Consider the following 16,611-nt stretch of genomic DNA (forward strand, 5'->3'; position numbering starts at 1 on the left):
AGCAGCAGCAACACAGGTCAGCTCATCACAACCGTTACACAAAGAAAATCTCCTGGAGCTCTGAATAGATATTATTGTAATTTTTGTCAAGTCCCATTTTAACCCCTCAGAACAACTGAAAAGTCCAAAAGAGTCAGTGAAGATCTAAGAAGGAGAATTGTAGGTTTATTCAAGTTCAGACAGTCTTTTGGAGGCATTTCAAACAAACAGTGTAACAGTGGGATGTTAACCACCAACATATGCAAACATTTTTTAACTTCTAAATTAGTTATTTATGGTCTATAATTTGACTATGAGTAAGGTAGTGGGTGTTTAGCACTGGCACAATCCTATTGGCTGTTTCACATATCACTCAGGTTGAAGGCTCCTCCCACACTCTACAGGGAGTCCAGAATTATTAGGCAAGTTGTATTTTTGAGGAATAATTTTATTATTGAACAACAACCATGTTCTCAATGAACCCAAAAAACTCATTAATATCAAAGCTGAATGTTTTTGGAAGTAGTTTTTAGTTTATTTTTATTTTTAGCTATTTTAGGGGGATATCTGTGTGTGCAGGTGACTATTACTGTGCATAACTATTAGGCAACTTAACAAAAAACAAATATATACCCATTTCAATTATTTATTTTTACCAGTGAAACCAATATAACATCTCCACATTCACAAATATACATTTCTGACATTCAAAAACAAAACAAAACAAATCAGCGACCAATATAGCCACCTGTCTTTGCAAGGACACTCAAAAGCCTGCCATCCATGGATTCTGTCAGTGTTTTGATCTGTTCACCATCAACATTGCGTGCAGCAGCAACCACAGCCTCCCAGACACTGTTCAGAGAGGTGTACTGTTTTCCCTCCTTGTAAATCTCACATTTGATGATGGACCACAGGTTCTCAATGGGGTTCAGATCAGGTGAACAAGGAGGCCATGTCATTAGAATTTGATTATGGGGTGAATGGTCCTTTAAATTTATTGTAGCAAAATTATTTGCAAATGTGTGTCAAAAATGCTATATCTGTATTTCAGTTTATTTCAGCCCTATGTCCTTCCTACGCATGCTAAAAGGAATATAAGATGTAATAAATATTTGTGTGTCTGTACATTGCAGATTCACGCTGGATATTGGCCCCAGCGTGGACAGAATTGCATTTCATTTCAACGCTCGCTTTAATGCAAAGGGACAGATAAATAAATTTGTCTGCAATTCTTTGGAGGCAGGCAATTGGTGTAAGGAGCAACATGAGGATTGCTTTCCTTTCTGTGAGGGAAAGGAGTTTCAGGTATGAGAGTGTGTGCCTGTATTTTCACCTTATATATATATATATATATATATATATATATATATATATATATATATATATATATATATATATATATATATATATATATATATATTAGGGGTGCAGCGATACACAAAATTCACGGTTCGGTTCGATTACTTTGGTGTCACGGTTCGATATTTTTTCGATACAAAAAAAAATTGTTCATGCCTTTTTAATTTGTCATTTATTAAAATTATAAATATATATTTTAACTCAAAAGTACAGTTTTTAAATTTAACCCTAACCCTTGTGCGTGTTTTTTATTTTGACAGCGAATGCGCACCTGCGGACCACTTATGTGCAGCCCTGGTTATTTAGCTCGTCATATTGCAGCCACAGAAATTCTTTTGTCCATGAAACCATAAAGCTGCACTTTCTTTTTGCCTTATAGTCTGATTTGTCATAACTTTTCCGTTTTGTGGTAAGCTTTTCTTTGGCTGTCACTTCTTCACCCTGACCTGTCTTATTTGGCTCAGCAGAACTGAAATATAAATCCTGCTGCTTTTACACACGCACTCACATAAGCTCAGCGATTCTCTGCGCGATCAACCTCTCACATGTTTAAGCTTGCTGCGGGAGATTTCACTTGTCATGTTTGCATAGTAAGCTAACGATTGATAAGACGATGTCAGAGGAATTGGTGTGCAAATTATCATCACTCACAGATCAGTGCTGTCGCTCTCTATACACAGTTCGCATGATTGCAAAGTGAAAGCAAAAAAACAAGCGCAAATTCAAACGCGATTTCAATATGTCACATATTGACAGTGGCTCACCGATGCCAATGACATAATTACCCAGCTACATTTCCGAAAGAATGCAAAAGCATTGACATATATTTTTCCTACAATAGCCCGACGGGCAGGGCAGAGATAGATTTTGGTAGCCCGACTGGAAAAATCGCTAGCCCCGGGACGTCGGGGAAGGAAAGTTGATAAAATAAATTACAAATTTTGTATTGTTCGATACATATGCGTACCGAACCGAAAGCACTGTATCGAACGGTTCAATATCGATACGAATATCGTTGCACCCCTAATATATATATATATATATATATATATATATATATATATATATATATATATATATATATGTGTGTGTGTGTGTGTGTGTGTGTGTGTGTGTGTGTGTGTGTGTATTACAATCAATCTATAATTTGTCTCTCTGTTTCTTTTCACTCAAAATGTCTTTTTTAGATCGCCATTAAATTCACACCTTCAGAGTTTGTGGTGACTTTACCAAATGGCTCAACATTCTGTTTTCCCAGCCGCATGGGTGCAAGGAAGTACTCTGTCATTGGATTTGGTCAAGATGCTGAAATTAGAAGCATTGAGATCAAGTAAATCTACATCATCAATTCACATTGCTTGTTTTATTTTTCTGCTTGTCTATCAGTAGGTAATCTCCCCAAAGGTGGATGGTGACCGTGCCAACCTTGAATTTCATCACTAATTTCATTTTTTATCTTAAAGGAATTTAGTTTGTTGAGAGCCTGATCCAAACAGCTTTGGGTGTGAAGATGGGATGTAAGATAAATATTTTCTTTGGTCCTTGACACAGATAACTGAAGTTTTAAAGTAGCCAAAGTGATTTTTCTGTTTGGAATTAGCAGTTTGCTTGCAAAAATCAAATAAAGTGTGATCAAGTTTTTCTGTAAGGTGTCTGAAAGTACTAAAGCATTTGTTTGAATTCCCAAGACATTCCATTTGTTCTTTCTTTATTGCAGCGACATTATTTAAAACACATTCTTTTATGAAAAAACATGACTCTGGTGACTCCTTATTCTTGTTACACTAACATGGAATGTTTTATGATGCCTTTGGGCGTCCCCTGTGAAATTACTTCATAGGTGAAACTGTCACTGCTGTGGTCTGTAATTTAATTCTTATTATGGGTCATATTTCATAACATGAGGGTCCGCTTTGACTCACAGTAACTGTATGTACCAAGGTTTGTACTACAGATCAAATTACAATATATATCTATTCTACTTGATATTATTAAATGAATAATTAATCCTAAATTGTATGTATGTCTAACGAGAGCAAAACTCTGTAGGTAGCTCCAAGTTCAACTAAAAATCTCAAAAAATGGAGCAAAATAGTGTGAGAGTGCAATCCCCAAATTTTGCTGGTATCTATGGTCAGTTATGTAGATTAATAGCAAAAGTTGCACTATATTTTCAAACACAGATAGTCAGGCAGACAGAGTCATCACAATATAAACAGCCTTCAGTAATTGACAGGCTCCAAAACTGGAAACTGTGTGACCATATTTTGGCATTGCAATGTTTTATGTTCTGTGTATTCTTATATGAAGACCATTTAAATCCCTTCTAGAGATAAACTGATCTGGAAATGCCAGAGTTATTTTCACTGAGAGTAAGGGGCTGAGCTCAACTCATGAAAAGTAACCCCACACCATAATCCTTCCTGGCACGATGCAGTCAGACAAGTAGCATTCTCTGCAAACACTGGGTTTTCCTCGGCATGAAAGATAGAAACTTCACAGTTCAAATAGGAAGTTGTAATAATAACTACTAATTAAATGCATATGTAAGCAGATAAATGAGTGAAAAAGGTGAGTAAAAAAAGAAACACTCAGGGAAGCCCCCAGCAGCATTGGTCTTTTGCAGCATAATTAAGGGAGGATTCAGGTTCAGACATAGTAAAAGGATATAATACAAATAGAAATGCACAATGTATCGCCAACTGCTGCACCTGTAGGAAAAACAAACATAAAACATCTGGAACGGCAAAAATTGAAAATGCACAGGTACATAAATCAACATTTTTTTTGTGCCGTGTGTGGGTGAGTTTTTTTGTTCTCTTTGTGTGTGTTTGTTTTACTTTTTACTTTGTACAACACTTTGGTCAACCTGTGTTGTTTTTAAATATGTGTATAAATAAATGAAATGATTGACTGAGTGATTGATTGATTAATCTACGTAGCCAATTTAATTAACAACTTATATATAACTGCTTATTTCATAGTGTAATCTTCACATCTTCACTTTATCCAAAGCACATTCTTTGTTGATTCTCCCGCTAATTATATTCACAGTATTTCCTCACCTCACTGTGTCTTTGGGGATTTGCTAGGTTAGCTTAGTTTGTAGCTGACTCACTAGTAGCATGGCCTCTTTACTTGTTCCTCCTGCACTTTCCTGCTCAGTGTGTTACTCCTCGACTTCCTTTAGCAGTATTGATACTTATAATAAATGTAGAGATTGGCAGCTCTGGATGCCAGGATTACTGAACTGGAGACTTGGCTTCGCACCCTTAAAAACCTCGTAGCTAGCTAGGCCCCTGTAGCTGGTGCAGCTAAAGGTAGTGTAGGGCCCATTAGCTCTCCCCCGGCAGATTGTCCCAAGCAGCGGGGAACACAGGGTGGCTGGATGATGAGGAGGAGGAAATATACTTAAACAGAAGCCCCAGTACACTACCAAACTGTTCATGTGACTGACCATTTTTCCCCACCGGCTAACGGTAAATGCAAAATTGAATAAAATTATAATTCACATTGGCAGTAAGGACAACCAGTAACATAAATCTAAAATTAATATTGAATTGGTGTGCAACTGCAGCACGGTGGCACGGTGGTTAGCACTGTTGCCACACAGCAAGAAGGTCCTGAGTTCAATTCCAACATCAGGCTGGGGTCTTTCTGTGTGGAGTTTGCATGTTCTCCCCGTGTTTGCGTGGGTTCCCTCCGGGTACTCCGGCTTCCTCCCACCGTCCAAAGACATGCAGCTTGAGGGGATAGGTTAATTGGAAAATCCAAATTGCCATTGTGTGAATGTGCGAGTGAATGTGAGTGCGAATGGTTGTCTGTCCCTGTGTGTTGGCCCTGCGACAGACTGGCGACCTGTCCAGGGTGTACCCCGCCTCTCGCCCTATGACAGCTGGGATAGGCTCCAGCGCCCCCCGCGACCCTGAAAAGGATAAGCGGAAGCGAATGGATGGATGGATGGATGGTGTGCAACTTTGCCAAAAAATGCTAGAATCTGTAGTTTTCTCTTGTCCACTCCCCAGTTGGACCAGGAGTGACATCCTTAGCTGCACGTTCTTTTGAATTTGCTGTCTGTCTGAGTGGTGTCCAAAAAACGATGTGGGCTTTATAGATTATTGGAAAACTTTCTGGGGGAAACCTAGTCTTGTTAGGAGAGACAGCATCCATTTCACTTTGAAGGGAGCAGCTCTCATTTCCAAAAATCTGGCCAAATTTATTAAACCCATCCAAACATAACTACATAACTGTCCAGATTTGGGACCAGGAAGCAGAGTTGCAGTCTTAAAACACCTCTCTATAGCTTCTCTCCTTCTGCTACCCCCCAAAACCCCATCTCCTTAGAGTCTGTGTCTGGTCACAAACAAACAAAAATAATCTAAAAATCTGCAAAAAATGACGTAAAAAACATACAATCACAAAGAAAAAAGAATACTGTATCCACATCTGCACCGAAGAGTAAAAGAGTCAAATTTGATTTTAGAAAACATTAGGTCTATCTCTTCCAAGTCCTTGTTAGTGCACAAATTAATAATTAATCAACAAATTGATTTACTCTGCCTTACAGAAACCTGGTTGCAGCAGGAAGATTATGTTAGTTTAAATGAATCAACACCCCCGAGTCATTCTAAGTACCAGAATCCTCGAAGCACAGAATCCTGAGGTGCCGATTCAACCATTCATTCAGCCATTCAGTACATTTTCAGTAATTTCTTTTTCAAAAACGCACATGTACTTACATTTATTTACATTTACTTGAGTAGGGTAAGGAGTTGCCACCTCAGCATGCAGTCAAGTTCAATAGAGTCTTGTTAATAACCTAATAATTTTATTCATGTGTGTTGCATTAGCGACACATTCAAAAGTTTCAGGGCACGGGCCCTCGAGGGATGGAGTTTGACATTTGATGGTCTAAGCCACAGGTGTCGAACTCCAGGCCTCGAGGGCCGGTGTCCTGCAGGTTTTGGATGTGTCCTTGACCAACACAGCTGATTTAAATGGCTAAAATACCTCCTCAGCATGTCTCAAAGTTCTCCAGAAGCCTGGTAATGAACTAATCATTTGATTCAGGTGTGTTGACCCAGGGTGATATCTAAAACCTGCAGGACACCGGCTCTCGAGGCCTGGAGTTCGACACCTCTGGTCTAAGCCATCAAATGACAATTTTAAATCAGCTCTAAAGATCTTCCTGTCTGCATGGACATACATAGGCATGTCAGTTATCTGCTAGATAGAAACAAATGCTGTGTTGGATTTTTTCCCCTTTAGTTTGATACTATAGGCAGGATATAATAAGGAGCTTGTATCATTTGGACTATTTTGGATATGGGGAAAATGTAATTGGGGAAGCAGTGCAGATATGGTAAATGAGATGACATATGCACAAACATTATCTGTTAGACATTAAGATAAACACATGTTAACATTTCCTTGTGTCATTTCTGTCACACCTTCTCTCTTTCTGTCATGCGGCGGCTGTGTGAAGGCAAGAGAGGACCCAAATGCACGGCTCTAGACACACGGGGATGAACTCAAAGGCCGGTCTTTATTAACAGGAACATAAGAAGTCATACAAAACTATACTGGGAGCAACTAAAAGCTGAGGCGCTGGGAAGACACGGAAATTGCACACAACCTAGAGGGACGACGCAACACAGAACAAAGGGACACTCTGACATAAATACACAGAAGGTAACGAGGGAAGTGGGAACACACGGGGAACACAGCTGAAGACAATTACTCATGGCCGAGCAGGGAGGACACGAAACTGACGATACTGACACCAAGATGTGGACCTTAAACACAACACAGAGATGAGCACGGAGAGAGAGAGGCAGAGAGAGAGGCAGAGGAGAAGGATGAATACGAGGGGATGAGGAGAACACAGAACACATAGGATGGGAACACGGTACCAGAGCAAACACCACAATAAAAACATGGACACAGGGGGAATCCAAATACCAAACCAAACAATCCAATGGACATAAGAAACAAAATACAAAACTACAGAAAAACTAAGAACACTGGGTCAAAATGACCCAGGACCATGACAGTACCCCCCCCCCCCCCCCCCCCCCCCTCAAGGGCTGGCTCCAGACAGCCCAAACACAGGAAAACAAAAACCAAACAGAAAACGACCCAGGGCGGGCGGCGGGGGCCCAGGACGGAGGGCTCGGAACAAAAAACAAAAAACAGAAAACACAGGAGCACAAGACCAAAGGTCAAACAAAGTTCAGGGGGCCTACCCAGAGACCACAGGCACAAGAGTTCACGGGTCACACGGTCGGGGGGCCGACCGGGCGGGTGGCACAGGTGACAGAGCCGGTCCGGAGGCCGGCCGTGCGGAAGGCAGTGGCGATGGCGAAGGGGGGGACGACGACGGAGCAGTTCAGGGGGCCGACCGCGTGGAAGGCAGCGGCGGCGGCGAAGGAGACGACGGAGCAGTTCAGGGGGCCGACCGCGCGGAAGGCAGCGGCGGCCCTCCAGTCTCAGGCGTGCTGGCCATGGCCTGGTGGGCACAGGACCAGACGAGGCAGGACCAGACAAGGCAGGACCAGACGGTGGCGATGCGGGGGCCGGACCAGGCGAAGCACAGGCTGAGGCTGGACCAGACGAGGACGAAGACTCGGAGGCTGGACCAGACGAGGACGAAGACTCGGAGGCCGGACCAGACGAGGTTGCAGAGGCTGAGGCTGGACCAGGCGGAGCTGCAGAGGCTGAGGCTGGACCAGGCGGAGCTGCAGAGGCTGAGGCTGGACCAGGCGTAGCAGAGGCAGAAGGCTGAACGGGCTCCTCGGGCCCTCCAGCGGAGACAGGTGGCTGAACGGGCTCCTCGGGCCCTCCAGCGGAGACAGGTGGCTGAACGGGCTCCTCGGGCCCTCCAGCGGAGACAGGTGGCTGAACGGGCTCCTCGGGCCTTCCAGCGGAGACAGGTGGCTGAACGGGCTCCTCGGGCCCTCCAGCGGAGACAGGTGGCTGAACGGGCTCCTCGGGCCCTCCAGCGGAGACAGGTGGCTGAACGGGCTCCTCGGGCCCTCCAGCGGAGACAGGTGGCTGAACGGGCTCCTCGGGCCCTCAAGCGGAGACAGGTGGCTGAACGGGCTCCTCGGGCCCTCCAGCGGAGACAGGTGGCTGAACGGGCTCCTCGGGCCCTCCAGCGGAGACAGGTGGCTGAACGGGCCCCTCGGACCCTCCAGCGGAGACGAGGAGGTGCTGGCTGGGCTCACTGGAACCCCCAGCGGACGAGGTAGATGGTGGCACGGGAGCCGCGGAGTGCTGGATGAGCTCATCCGAGCTTCCAGCAGGAGCCGATGTAGAGCCAGAGAGAATTGGGACCCCGGGCTTAACGTTAAGCTGGCTAGAAAACTGCACTGCTACGGGGAACTGGGCCAAAGGTTCAGGTGCGAGCTGAGCTGCTGGACACACGGGGACCTGAGCTGCTGGACACACGGGGACCTGAGCTGCTGGACACACGGGGACCTGAGCTGCTGGACACATGGGGACCTGAGCTGCTGGACACACGGGGACCTGAGCTGCTAACGGTGGAGAAGTAAATGACTGCACAGGGGACTGAACTGATGTCTGTAGTAACGGTGGTGGTGAGAGTGGAGTAGGTGGTGGAGTTAATGACTTCACAGGGGAATGAACTAGAGGTAGTGACGGTTGTGGTGCTGGTGGTTGAGTGGGTGACTGTGCTAAAGGAGGCTGCACTGGGGACACTGGAGACTGCACTGGGGAAAGCAGAGCTGCAGGAGACTGCGCTAGAGACTGCAGTGATGGTTGTAGTGGAGGTGTGACGGGTGGAGGAGTGGCTGAAGTGGCTGCAGGTCGGGCGGCTAGTGGCTCAGCTACAGAGTGTATTAATGGCAGGGTTATGGGTTGAATGACTGACTGAGGGGCATCCTGTGCAGCTGAGTGCAATGATGGGTGTGGGAGCGGATGTAGGACAGGTGGCAGTGTCAGTTCCCCTGGGCCTACAACGCAGTTGAAAGGTGCAGGCACCTGCTGGACACCAGTCGCTCCCACCTGAGGAGTAGGTACAGGTGCAGAGACTGGCTGGGTCCTGGCGGGCCCCACCTCAGCGGTTGGCACAGATTTCGGCAGGGACTGGGCGGCTGCTGTCCCCACCCGAGGAGCCGATATGGGTGCAGGGACCAGCAGAGCCTCAGTTGACCCGGAAACCGGAACAGGGACCAGCTGGGCGCCAGCCCCCCTCACCTGGGGAATTGAGACAGGTGCAGGTGAGTGCTGGGCCGCAGCTATCCCTAGAACACAAAGGGCCTGGGAGGCGGGCCTAGAAAGAACAGTCTGCAAGAGATCGATTCCCTGCCCTGAGTGAGCGGATGAGGAACAGCGCTCTGAATTCGTAGCGTTAAGTGTACTAAAGCTGTAGCTTACAGGCACTAATGCATCACCTTCAGTGTGTACAGACTCTAGAGAAATGTGATCAGCTGATGCACCAACAGTCTTAGAGCTTCTTTCTTCGGAGCTAACCGTACTTATACTGACAGAGGAGGGGTTAATAGCCGATGTAAACATAGGTCTGTGCACCGGAGAGGCAGATGAAACAAAGTCTTTTACCACCGGATCGCCGGAAGCAGTAAACCTAGGGTAAACAGTGGTGGGTGTAGAGCCCCCTGACTCAAGAACATTTGAATCAGTACATACGTCAGAATGGACAATCCCCGGGGGTGATGGCTCAGAAGCAACGAGCTGGGGTCGAGCTATCACAGGAACATTTACAGTCTTGGATTTTACTGTTTTACCATCTAAGGGGGCAGGTAGTAAAGCCCCAGGGGTGAGCTTAACTGCAAAACAATCATCCTCAGCAGACACACAGGTAAAGGGCACAGAAACAGGTGTCTCTAACTCAGGAAATGCTGACTTCGAGTTTTTAGACCTAGGAAACACTAGCGAAGGATGATCTTTCTCGAATATGAGTCCAAACGTAGGAGAAACTGTCTCTGAGTTGACCCTCCGGGCAGTACAATGGTTCATAAGAAGTTCGGGTTCAGATTCAACGTTTACAGACCGTGAGCCTTTAGCGTCTACGGCAAGAGTCACAGAGTTTGCATTCCTGCATTCAGAGTAGTGAGAACCAGCCTCAGAGTGAACAGAGAAAGTGTCTTTGTCACTCACCCCAGCCGGCTGCCCAGTAGTCCCGGAATCCGACTGAGGAGAGGACCGGCGACGGCGTCTCCTCCTTAATGAGGGAACGGAGGTGACGGGGGAAACCGGTGATGATGCGGGGGTGACGGTCTCCTCTTCATCATCCGACCACATCGCTGCTAGGAGAGCAGCGGGAGAGCGACGGTCAGAGCTGAGAGGGGATGGAGAAGGGCTCTGCGGCAGCGGCGCCAAAAAACCCTCTCGTTTTAGCAGCTGCTGTTGCGACACCGAGAGCCCCGTCTGCTGCTGCGGTACTGTCGCGGCGAGCTTAGTTTGCTGCTGCTGCGGCGGCTGATGGGCGGAGATCTCCGTCTGCAGTCGCTGTGGCGTGGAATCCCGGGAATGGACATTGTCTGCCAGCTCACGGGCTTGTAATGCCTCCTTAGCTCGGCTCAATTCGTCGATAAAGCCTTCATAGCAGGTGAGCTGCTGAAGGAAAGGGTTTCCCTCGATTATTGCCTTTAAGTCCGACGGAAATTGTCCGTGAGTCCGAGGCGTGGGTTATTCGTTGCACCAGACTCTGTACACGGAGAATATCTCCCTCACGGGCGGAGCCTGCTGGGTCCGTTTCGTGGTTGCGTCGTTCTGTCATGCGGCGGCTGTGTGAAGGCAAGAGAGGACCCAAATGCACGGCTCTAGACACACGGGGATGAACTCAAAGGCCGGTCTTTATTAACAGGAACATAAGAAGTCATACAAAACTATACTGGGAGCAACTAAAAGCTGAGGCGCTGGGAAGACACGGAAATTGCACACAACCTAGAGGGACGACGCAACACAGAACAAAGGGACACTCTGACATAAATACACAGAAGGTAACGAGGGAAGTGGGAACACACGGGGAACACAGCTGAAGACAATTACTCATGGCCGAGCAGGGAGGACACGAAACTGACGATACTGACACCAAGATGTGGACCTTAAACACAACACAGTACACAGAGATGAGCACGGAGAGAGAGAGGCAGAGAGAGAGGCAGAGAAGAAGGATGAATACGAGGGGATGAGGAGAACACAGAACACATAGGATGGGAACACGGTACCAGAGCAAACACCACAATAAAAACATGGACACAGGGGGAATCCAAATACCAAACCAAACAATCCAATGGACATAAGAAACAAAATACAAAACTACAGAAAAACTAAGAACACTGGGTCAAAATGACCCAGGACCATGACACTTTCCCTGTATCAGAGCTGAGCAAAGGCTGCATTGAATTCTTTCCTCTTTAGATTGATAAATTAGGCAGGCTATAATAAGCACCTTGCATCACTTTTTTGGATACGGGGAGAATTTGCTTGGAAAGGTATGGTAGATGAGAAGACATATGCACAAACATTATCTGTTAGACAGCAAGATAAACATGCTAACATTTTCCCTGTTTCATTTCTGTTATGAGTTCTCGCTTTCCCGGTATAATAGCTGAACAAAGGCTGCATTGCAATCTTCCTCTTTGGATTAAAACTAAACAGAACACAGCAAATACTTTGTATTAACTGGGCTTTTTTCCCCGAACCCCAAATAATTGTAACCATTTTTGGAAAGGGTTACAATTATTTAAATCACATTAAAGGTTGAAATTAAATTAAGTAATAATGTAGAAGCCAGAACTCCAATTCTATGTGAAACAGGGGTAAGCTGCAGTGTAAACGTTTAGTAGTAGTGTAGTATTCCTCAAAGCACCTCACTGTTACAGTCCACTTTGTGTTGATTTCATGCACAAATTACAGTTATTTTGTGATTCATTAAAATAGTGAATTCACGATTATTAATTAAATGTCTGACTTTACATTACATCCAGAATTCATAAACTTGCCAGTGACAGATTTGCTGGAGTGTCATGAAGTGAATATGGTTGTGACATGTCATTTAGGATTAATAAAAAGCATATTTAGCTCTTTTATTTTTCTCACAATATTTTTTCTTAGCATTCAGCCAGTCTTCACCAACAGGGGCAGTATTTGTTAACTACTAACATTTTTATGGTCTATATTCCATATACAAGTCAGCTGGTAGGAGTTTAGCATGCTAAATATAATATAATATTTTGAGCCTGACATGAAAATAAAGCTGTTAAATGTATGATCTAGTTGTGGTTTTTGCTTTCTTGTTTTATATGTAAAAGAATGATTAAAAACCAAGTTTTCATGCTGCAAAATGGTAAATTGAGTGTAAAGGTAACACTACAGGAAGAGTTTTAGTAACACTACTTGGTGTAAAATTAATTAAAAATTTTACTCTATGAGAGCTAATTTTTCACTAGAGATCAGTGTATGAATAACACAGTATGGAGTAACATCAACTCTCATCAGTTATTTGAACCCCCAGTGTTCATTTCAAATAAGTCAGTTCAGTGTTAAAAATCAGTGGGATTTTCCTCAAATAGAGTTCATTTATCACTGTGATAGAGTAAATAATACGACACTACTAGTAGTGTTAAGTTGTTTTAACACTATGCGTTGTTACTCAGTGCTAAATTTTCACTCTATTTAGAGTTAATTTTACTCTAAAATTTTAACACTATAGAAAGAGTTGATTTAACACCAATTCCAAATGGGACCAAATAGACTCGGGACCAGTGTTAAATTCAACTCTTTAAGTGTTATTTTAACACTGCAAATTTTACTGTGCAGTAGCACAGTTATACTGGCCGTTTGAAATGTCATTCAGGTTGAAGGCACCGCCTACCTTCTATATACTGTGGCCTTCTGCTGGAGTGCAAAGAGACAAGACCACACAGCACTCTCATTTCTTCTCAGCTTTACGACTTGACCTATTACATCTGTCAGGATGGAGACTGTAAGTATAATTTTGGCAGCAATATTTAACTTACATTACTTTTGCTTCTCTCCGAGTCCTATAACTGATATGGAGAGTCTTAAACCATAGTTTAAACATGGAACTGACAGCTGGTGCAAACTTAATCTATACCAGGCTGATGTAACTCTGTTTTTTTTTTTTTTTTGTTTTGTTTTTGTTTTAAATTGACTTTTGATTGAAAATTTGGGAGTCCTGCCCTTTTGGATTTATTTGATGACCTTTGCTATTTACCACATAGTGTAAGTGTGCATTAATCACTTCTTAACTGTTGCTTTGTATTATCATCAACAGTAACGGGTAAGTTACTTAATGCAGTGCATTATTGTCTAGTAATACTACTTTCTAGATTTTTTTATTAGATGCAAATATTATTGTAGCCTCAGACAGAAAACATCACCATATCATCAACCTGCCCAACTTTTGTGTCTGTATGTGTGCGTTATCTTACAGAACATGTTTCTCTCGTTTGTCCACGATATATTTATCCCAAGGGAAACACTACAGGCTAATCTAATGTAAACTAATAATTTTTCTTCACAGGTTATGACAATAAAGAACATGACCTTCAAGGTTGGACAAACCCTGACTGTTGTTGGAGTTGTTAAACCTGATTCCAAAGAGTAAGTACTTGAGTAAGACCAAACTCTATCATGATTTTGTAAATTAGTGAATCATAGTAAAATTGAAAATAATAAAAAGGATAAACTAAAAACTCTTATTGGAACTTTTTGGTTTTCAGTAATTGTAGTTTCAACCAAAATGTAACAAAATCGATTCTTGTTATACATTTGGGAGATGCAGCTGTCATCTCCCAAATGTCAGATTTCACACAAAAATGCTAACCAGGTGAAAAATGTCTAAATTTGAATTGTTGTGAACTGTCTTTGTCTCTTTAAGGAAGCTGAAACCTTAAAAGTACAGCTATGAAACATGTTTTTGTGTTTAATTCTTGTTGTTCTTCTCATTATAGTTTACCTAGTATAGTAATAATTAATAAGTGTTTTAAGCATGTAGCTTTGTGTGTCTGTTCGTTGCAGGTTTGCAGTGAATATTGGCCCCAGTGACGACAGAATTGCACTTCATCTCAACCCTCGTTTTAACGCCAATGGAGAGACAAACATCATTGTTTGCAACACTTTCGAGGCAGACAAGTGGTGTCAGGAGCAACGGGAGAAACGCTTCCCTTTCAGCCTGGGAAAGGACTTCAAGGTATCTATCTATCTATCTATCTATCTATCTATCTATCTATCTATCTATCTATCTATCTATCTATCTATCTATCTATCTATCTATCTATCTATCTATCTATCTATCTATCTATCTATCTATCTATCTATCTATCTATCTATCTATCTATCTATCTATCTATCTATCTATACAAGCTATAATATAAGTCCTCTGTCTCTCATGCCTTTTAGATTGTCATCAGATTCACTCCTTCAGAGTTTGAGGTGACTTTACCAGGTGGCTCAACATTTAGTTTCCCCAACCGCCTCGGTGCACAGGAATACTCGTTCATGAGCTTTCATGAGGGTGCTCGCATTCAAAGCATTGAGATCAAGTAAATCTCTTTCCTCTCTTGAATTGCTGGATTGAAATTTTTGTTTTCTTTTTCACTTTGTCTAGCAGCAGGTGATAATGTTGCTCTAGGTCTTCAGCTTCTTCAGAAATTGAGTTTGTTGAGAGCAAATCCAAACAGATGGACTCCTAAAGAATCATAACCTTTTTGTAATGTTTTGCTAGCAAGAACCACATACAGTACAGTGTGATCAGGTTTTCTTTAATGTGCCTTTAAATGCTTCTTTGTTAGTTATTTGCTATATTTTGATTCTTACCTGTAACAGCATCAATTAAAGCGTTTTCTGTGATGAAAGAAACACGACTCTGTTGACTTTTTATCCTTGTAACACTTACACAGTGAAATTACTTCATAGGTGAAACCGTCACTGCTGGGGTCTGTAATTTAACCTTCACATATGGGCTGTATTTAGCGTCTGTACCAAAGTATGAACTACAGATCAGTTCAGAATGTATAGTCTCACATTAATAAACTGATGAAAAACATCAACACAACATCAAAAACTCTTTATCTTTTTTTAAAGATAATTTAAGTATTGTTGTTAATTAAAATATAAACTTTAAAAAAAAAGGTCAGAGGAGGAAATACCAGTTTTTGAGGAGCCTCAGAAGATGATGAAAATGATGACAAAGTCCATTATGGATAAGAAGTAGTGCTTAAGCTGGAGCTCTGAAGTTGAATGATTTGGTTACTCAGCTGCAGCACAATGAGGTAACCTTTTGACATTCTTGTTAAGAGAGTTTTTAACTTCCAGAAGGGTTTATTGTTTTCCCATTATCAGAGACATCAAGATCATTTTTTATTTTGACGGACTTCCTAATCTTGGCTATAACTAGCAGCCAGTAAACCATGCTCTAGCCACAGATATGCTGAGGAGTGTTTTTCAGTTGTCTTCGGTTCTGATGCTACCTTCAGAGATGAGCACCTCGCTCTAGTTTCTGAAAACTTTCTTTTGGATGTAACCAGACGACCATCAGTTTGGAGATCGTGGGCAACGTTTTTCGTTTTTCCCCGGTAAAAATGATTTCAACCCAGTTTCAGTATGGTCAGAACTGAATTATAAAGATGAGATGTGCATTTTAATGCACTTTTGCATATCCATTATTAATTATATAAATCAACACAGCAAAAGAAGAAATCACACTCTTAGCAGATGTGTGTTTGTGTCTGTGTGTGTGTCAGTGTTTGTAAATTCAGTTATATTTCTACTTAAATGTCGTAATGCCTAAAAACCTAAGACAAAAAATAATACTACAGATATTATGGACAGTGGGTACATCACACGGTCCATGCTCATGCTCCCCAAAAGCTTATATTTCTTCACCCTGAGCTTTCACCTTTCTGGTTCTGCTCTAATGTCTGACCTTCCTTCACCTCATCCCCTGACAACAATAAGAATAACTGATTGTTTTGGAGAGGGTAGAATTACTCCATATTCATATAATCCTACTTAATAAAAGTTAACACTCTCGAATTGAAGAAACAATTTTATTTTTATCAATAGACTCATAATATCTTATCACTTAACCTCTGTCATATCCATAAATGAGGATGCTGCAGTTCCCATCATTGTGAAAAAGGGTCCACATGTGCAAACTCTACAATGTTGCATCATATAAAAGCTCAGGATGTCCAGAATGACAGGATAATGAGAGTACAGTAGGAGGTGTATAGATTTCATAAATGCTGCTTGACATAG

At 42.8% G+C, this 16,611-nt stretch overlaps 2 protein-coding genes and 1 pseudogene across 2 annotated transcripts; 2 read left to right on the forward strand and 1 right to left on the reverse strand.

The window, feature by feature from the left end:
- Nucleotides 1-953: 953 nt before the first annotated feature.
- On the forward strand, nt 954-2,675 carry LOC147332422 (galectin-1-like). Its single transcript, XM_086290801.1, has 3 exons — nt 954-958; nt 1,116-1,287; nt 2,529-2,675. Exons 1-3 carry the CDS (start codon nt 954-956, stop codon nt 2,673-2,675), a joined length of 324 nt encoding a protein of 107 aa, XP_086146927.1.
- Nucleotides 2,676-7,077: 4,402 nt separating this feature from the next.
- On the reverse strand, nt 7,078-11,101 carry LOC147332423 (uncharacterized; annotated as a pseudogene).
- Nucleotides 11,102-13,248: 2,147 nt separating this feature from the next.
- On the forward strand, nt 13,249-15,173 carry LOC147332424 (beta-galactoside-binding lectin-like). Its single transcript, XM_086290596.1, has 4 exons — nt 13,249-13,312; nt 13,874-13,953; nt 14,371-14,542; nt 14,752-15,173. The coding sequence occupies exons 1-4, from the start codon at nt 13,304-13,306 to the stop codon at nt 14,896-14,898; spliced, it is 408 nt and encodes a 135-aa protein (XP_086146722.1). The 5' UTR covers nt 13,249-13,303; the 3' UTR covers nt 14,899-15,173.
- The last annotated feature ends 1,438 nt before the right edge of the window (nt 15,174-16,611 follow it).

This window comes from Aulonocara sp. 'chitande type north' Nkhata Bay, linkage group LG4 (assembly GCF_057382095.1).
Source record: "Aulonocara sp. 'chitande type north' Nkhata Bay isolate Kocher_YH1m ecotype deep benthic linkage group LG4, A_spYH_male_GT1.1, whole genome shotgun sequence".
In the NCBI taxonomy this organism is placed as follows: Eukaryota; Metazoa; Chordata; class Actinopteri; order Cichliformes; family Cichlidae; genus Aulonocara; species Aulonocara sp. 'chitande type north' Nkhata Bay.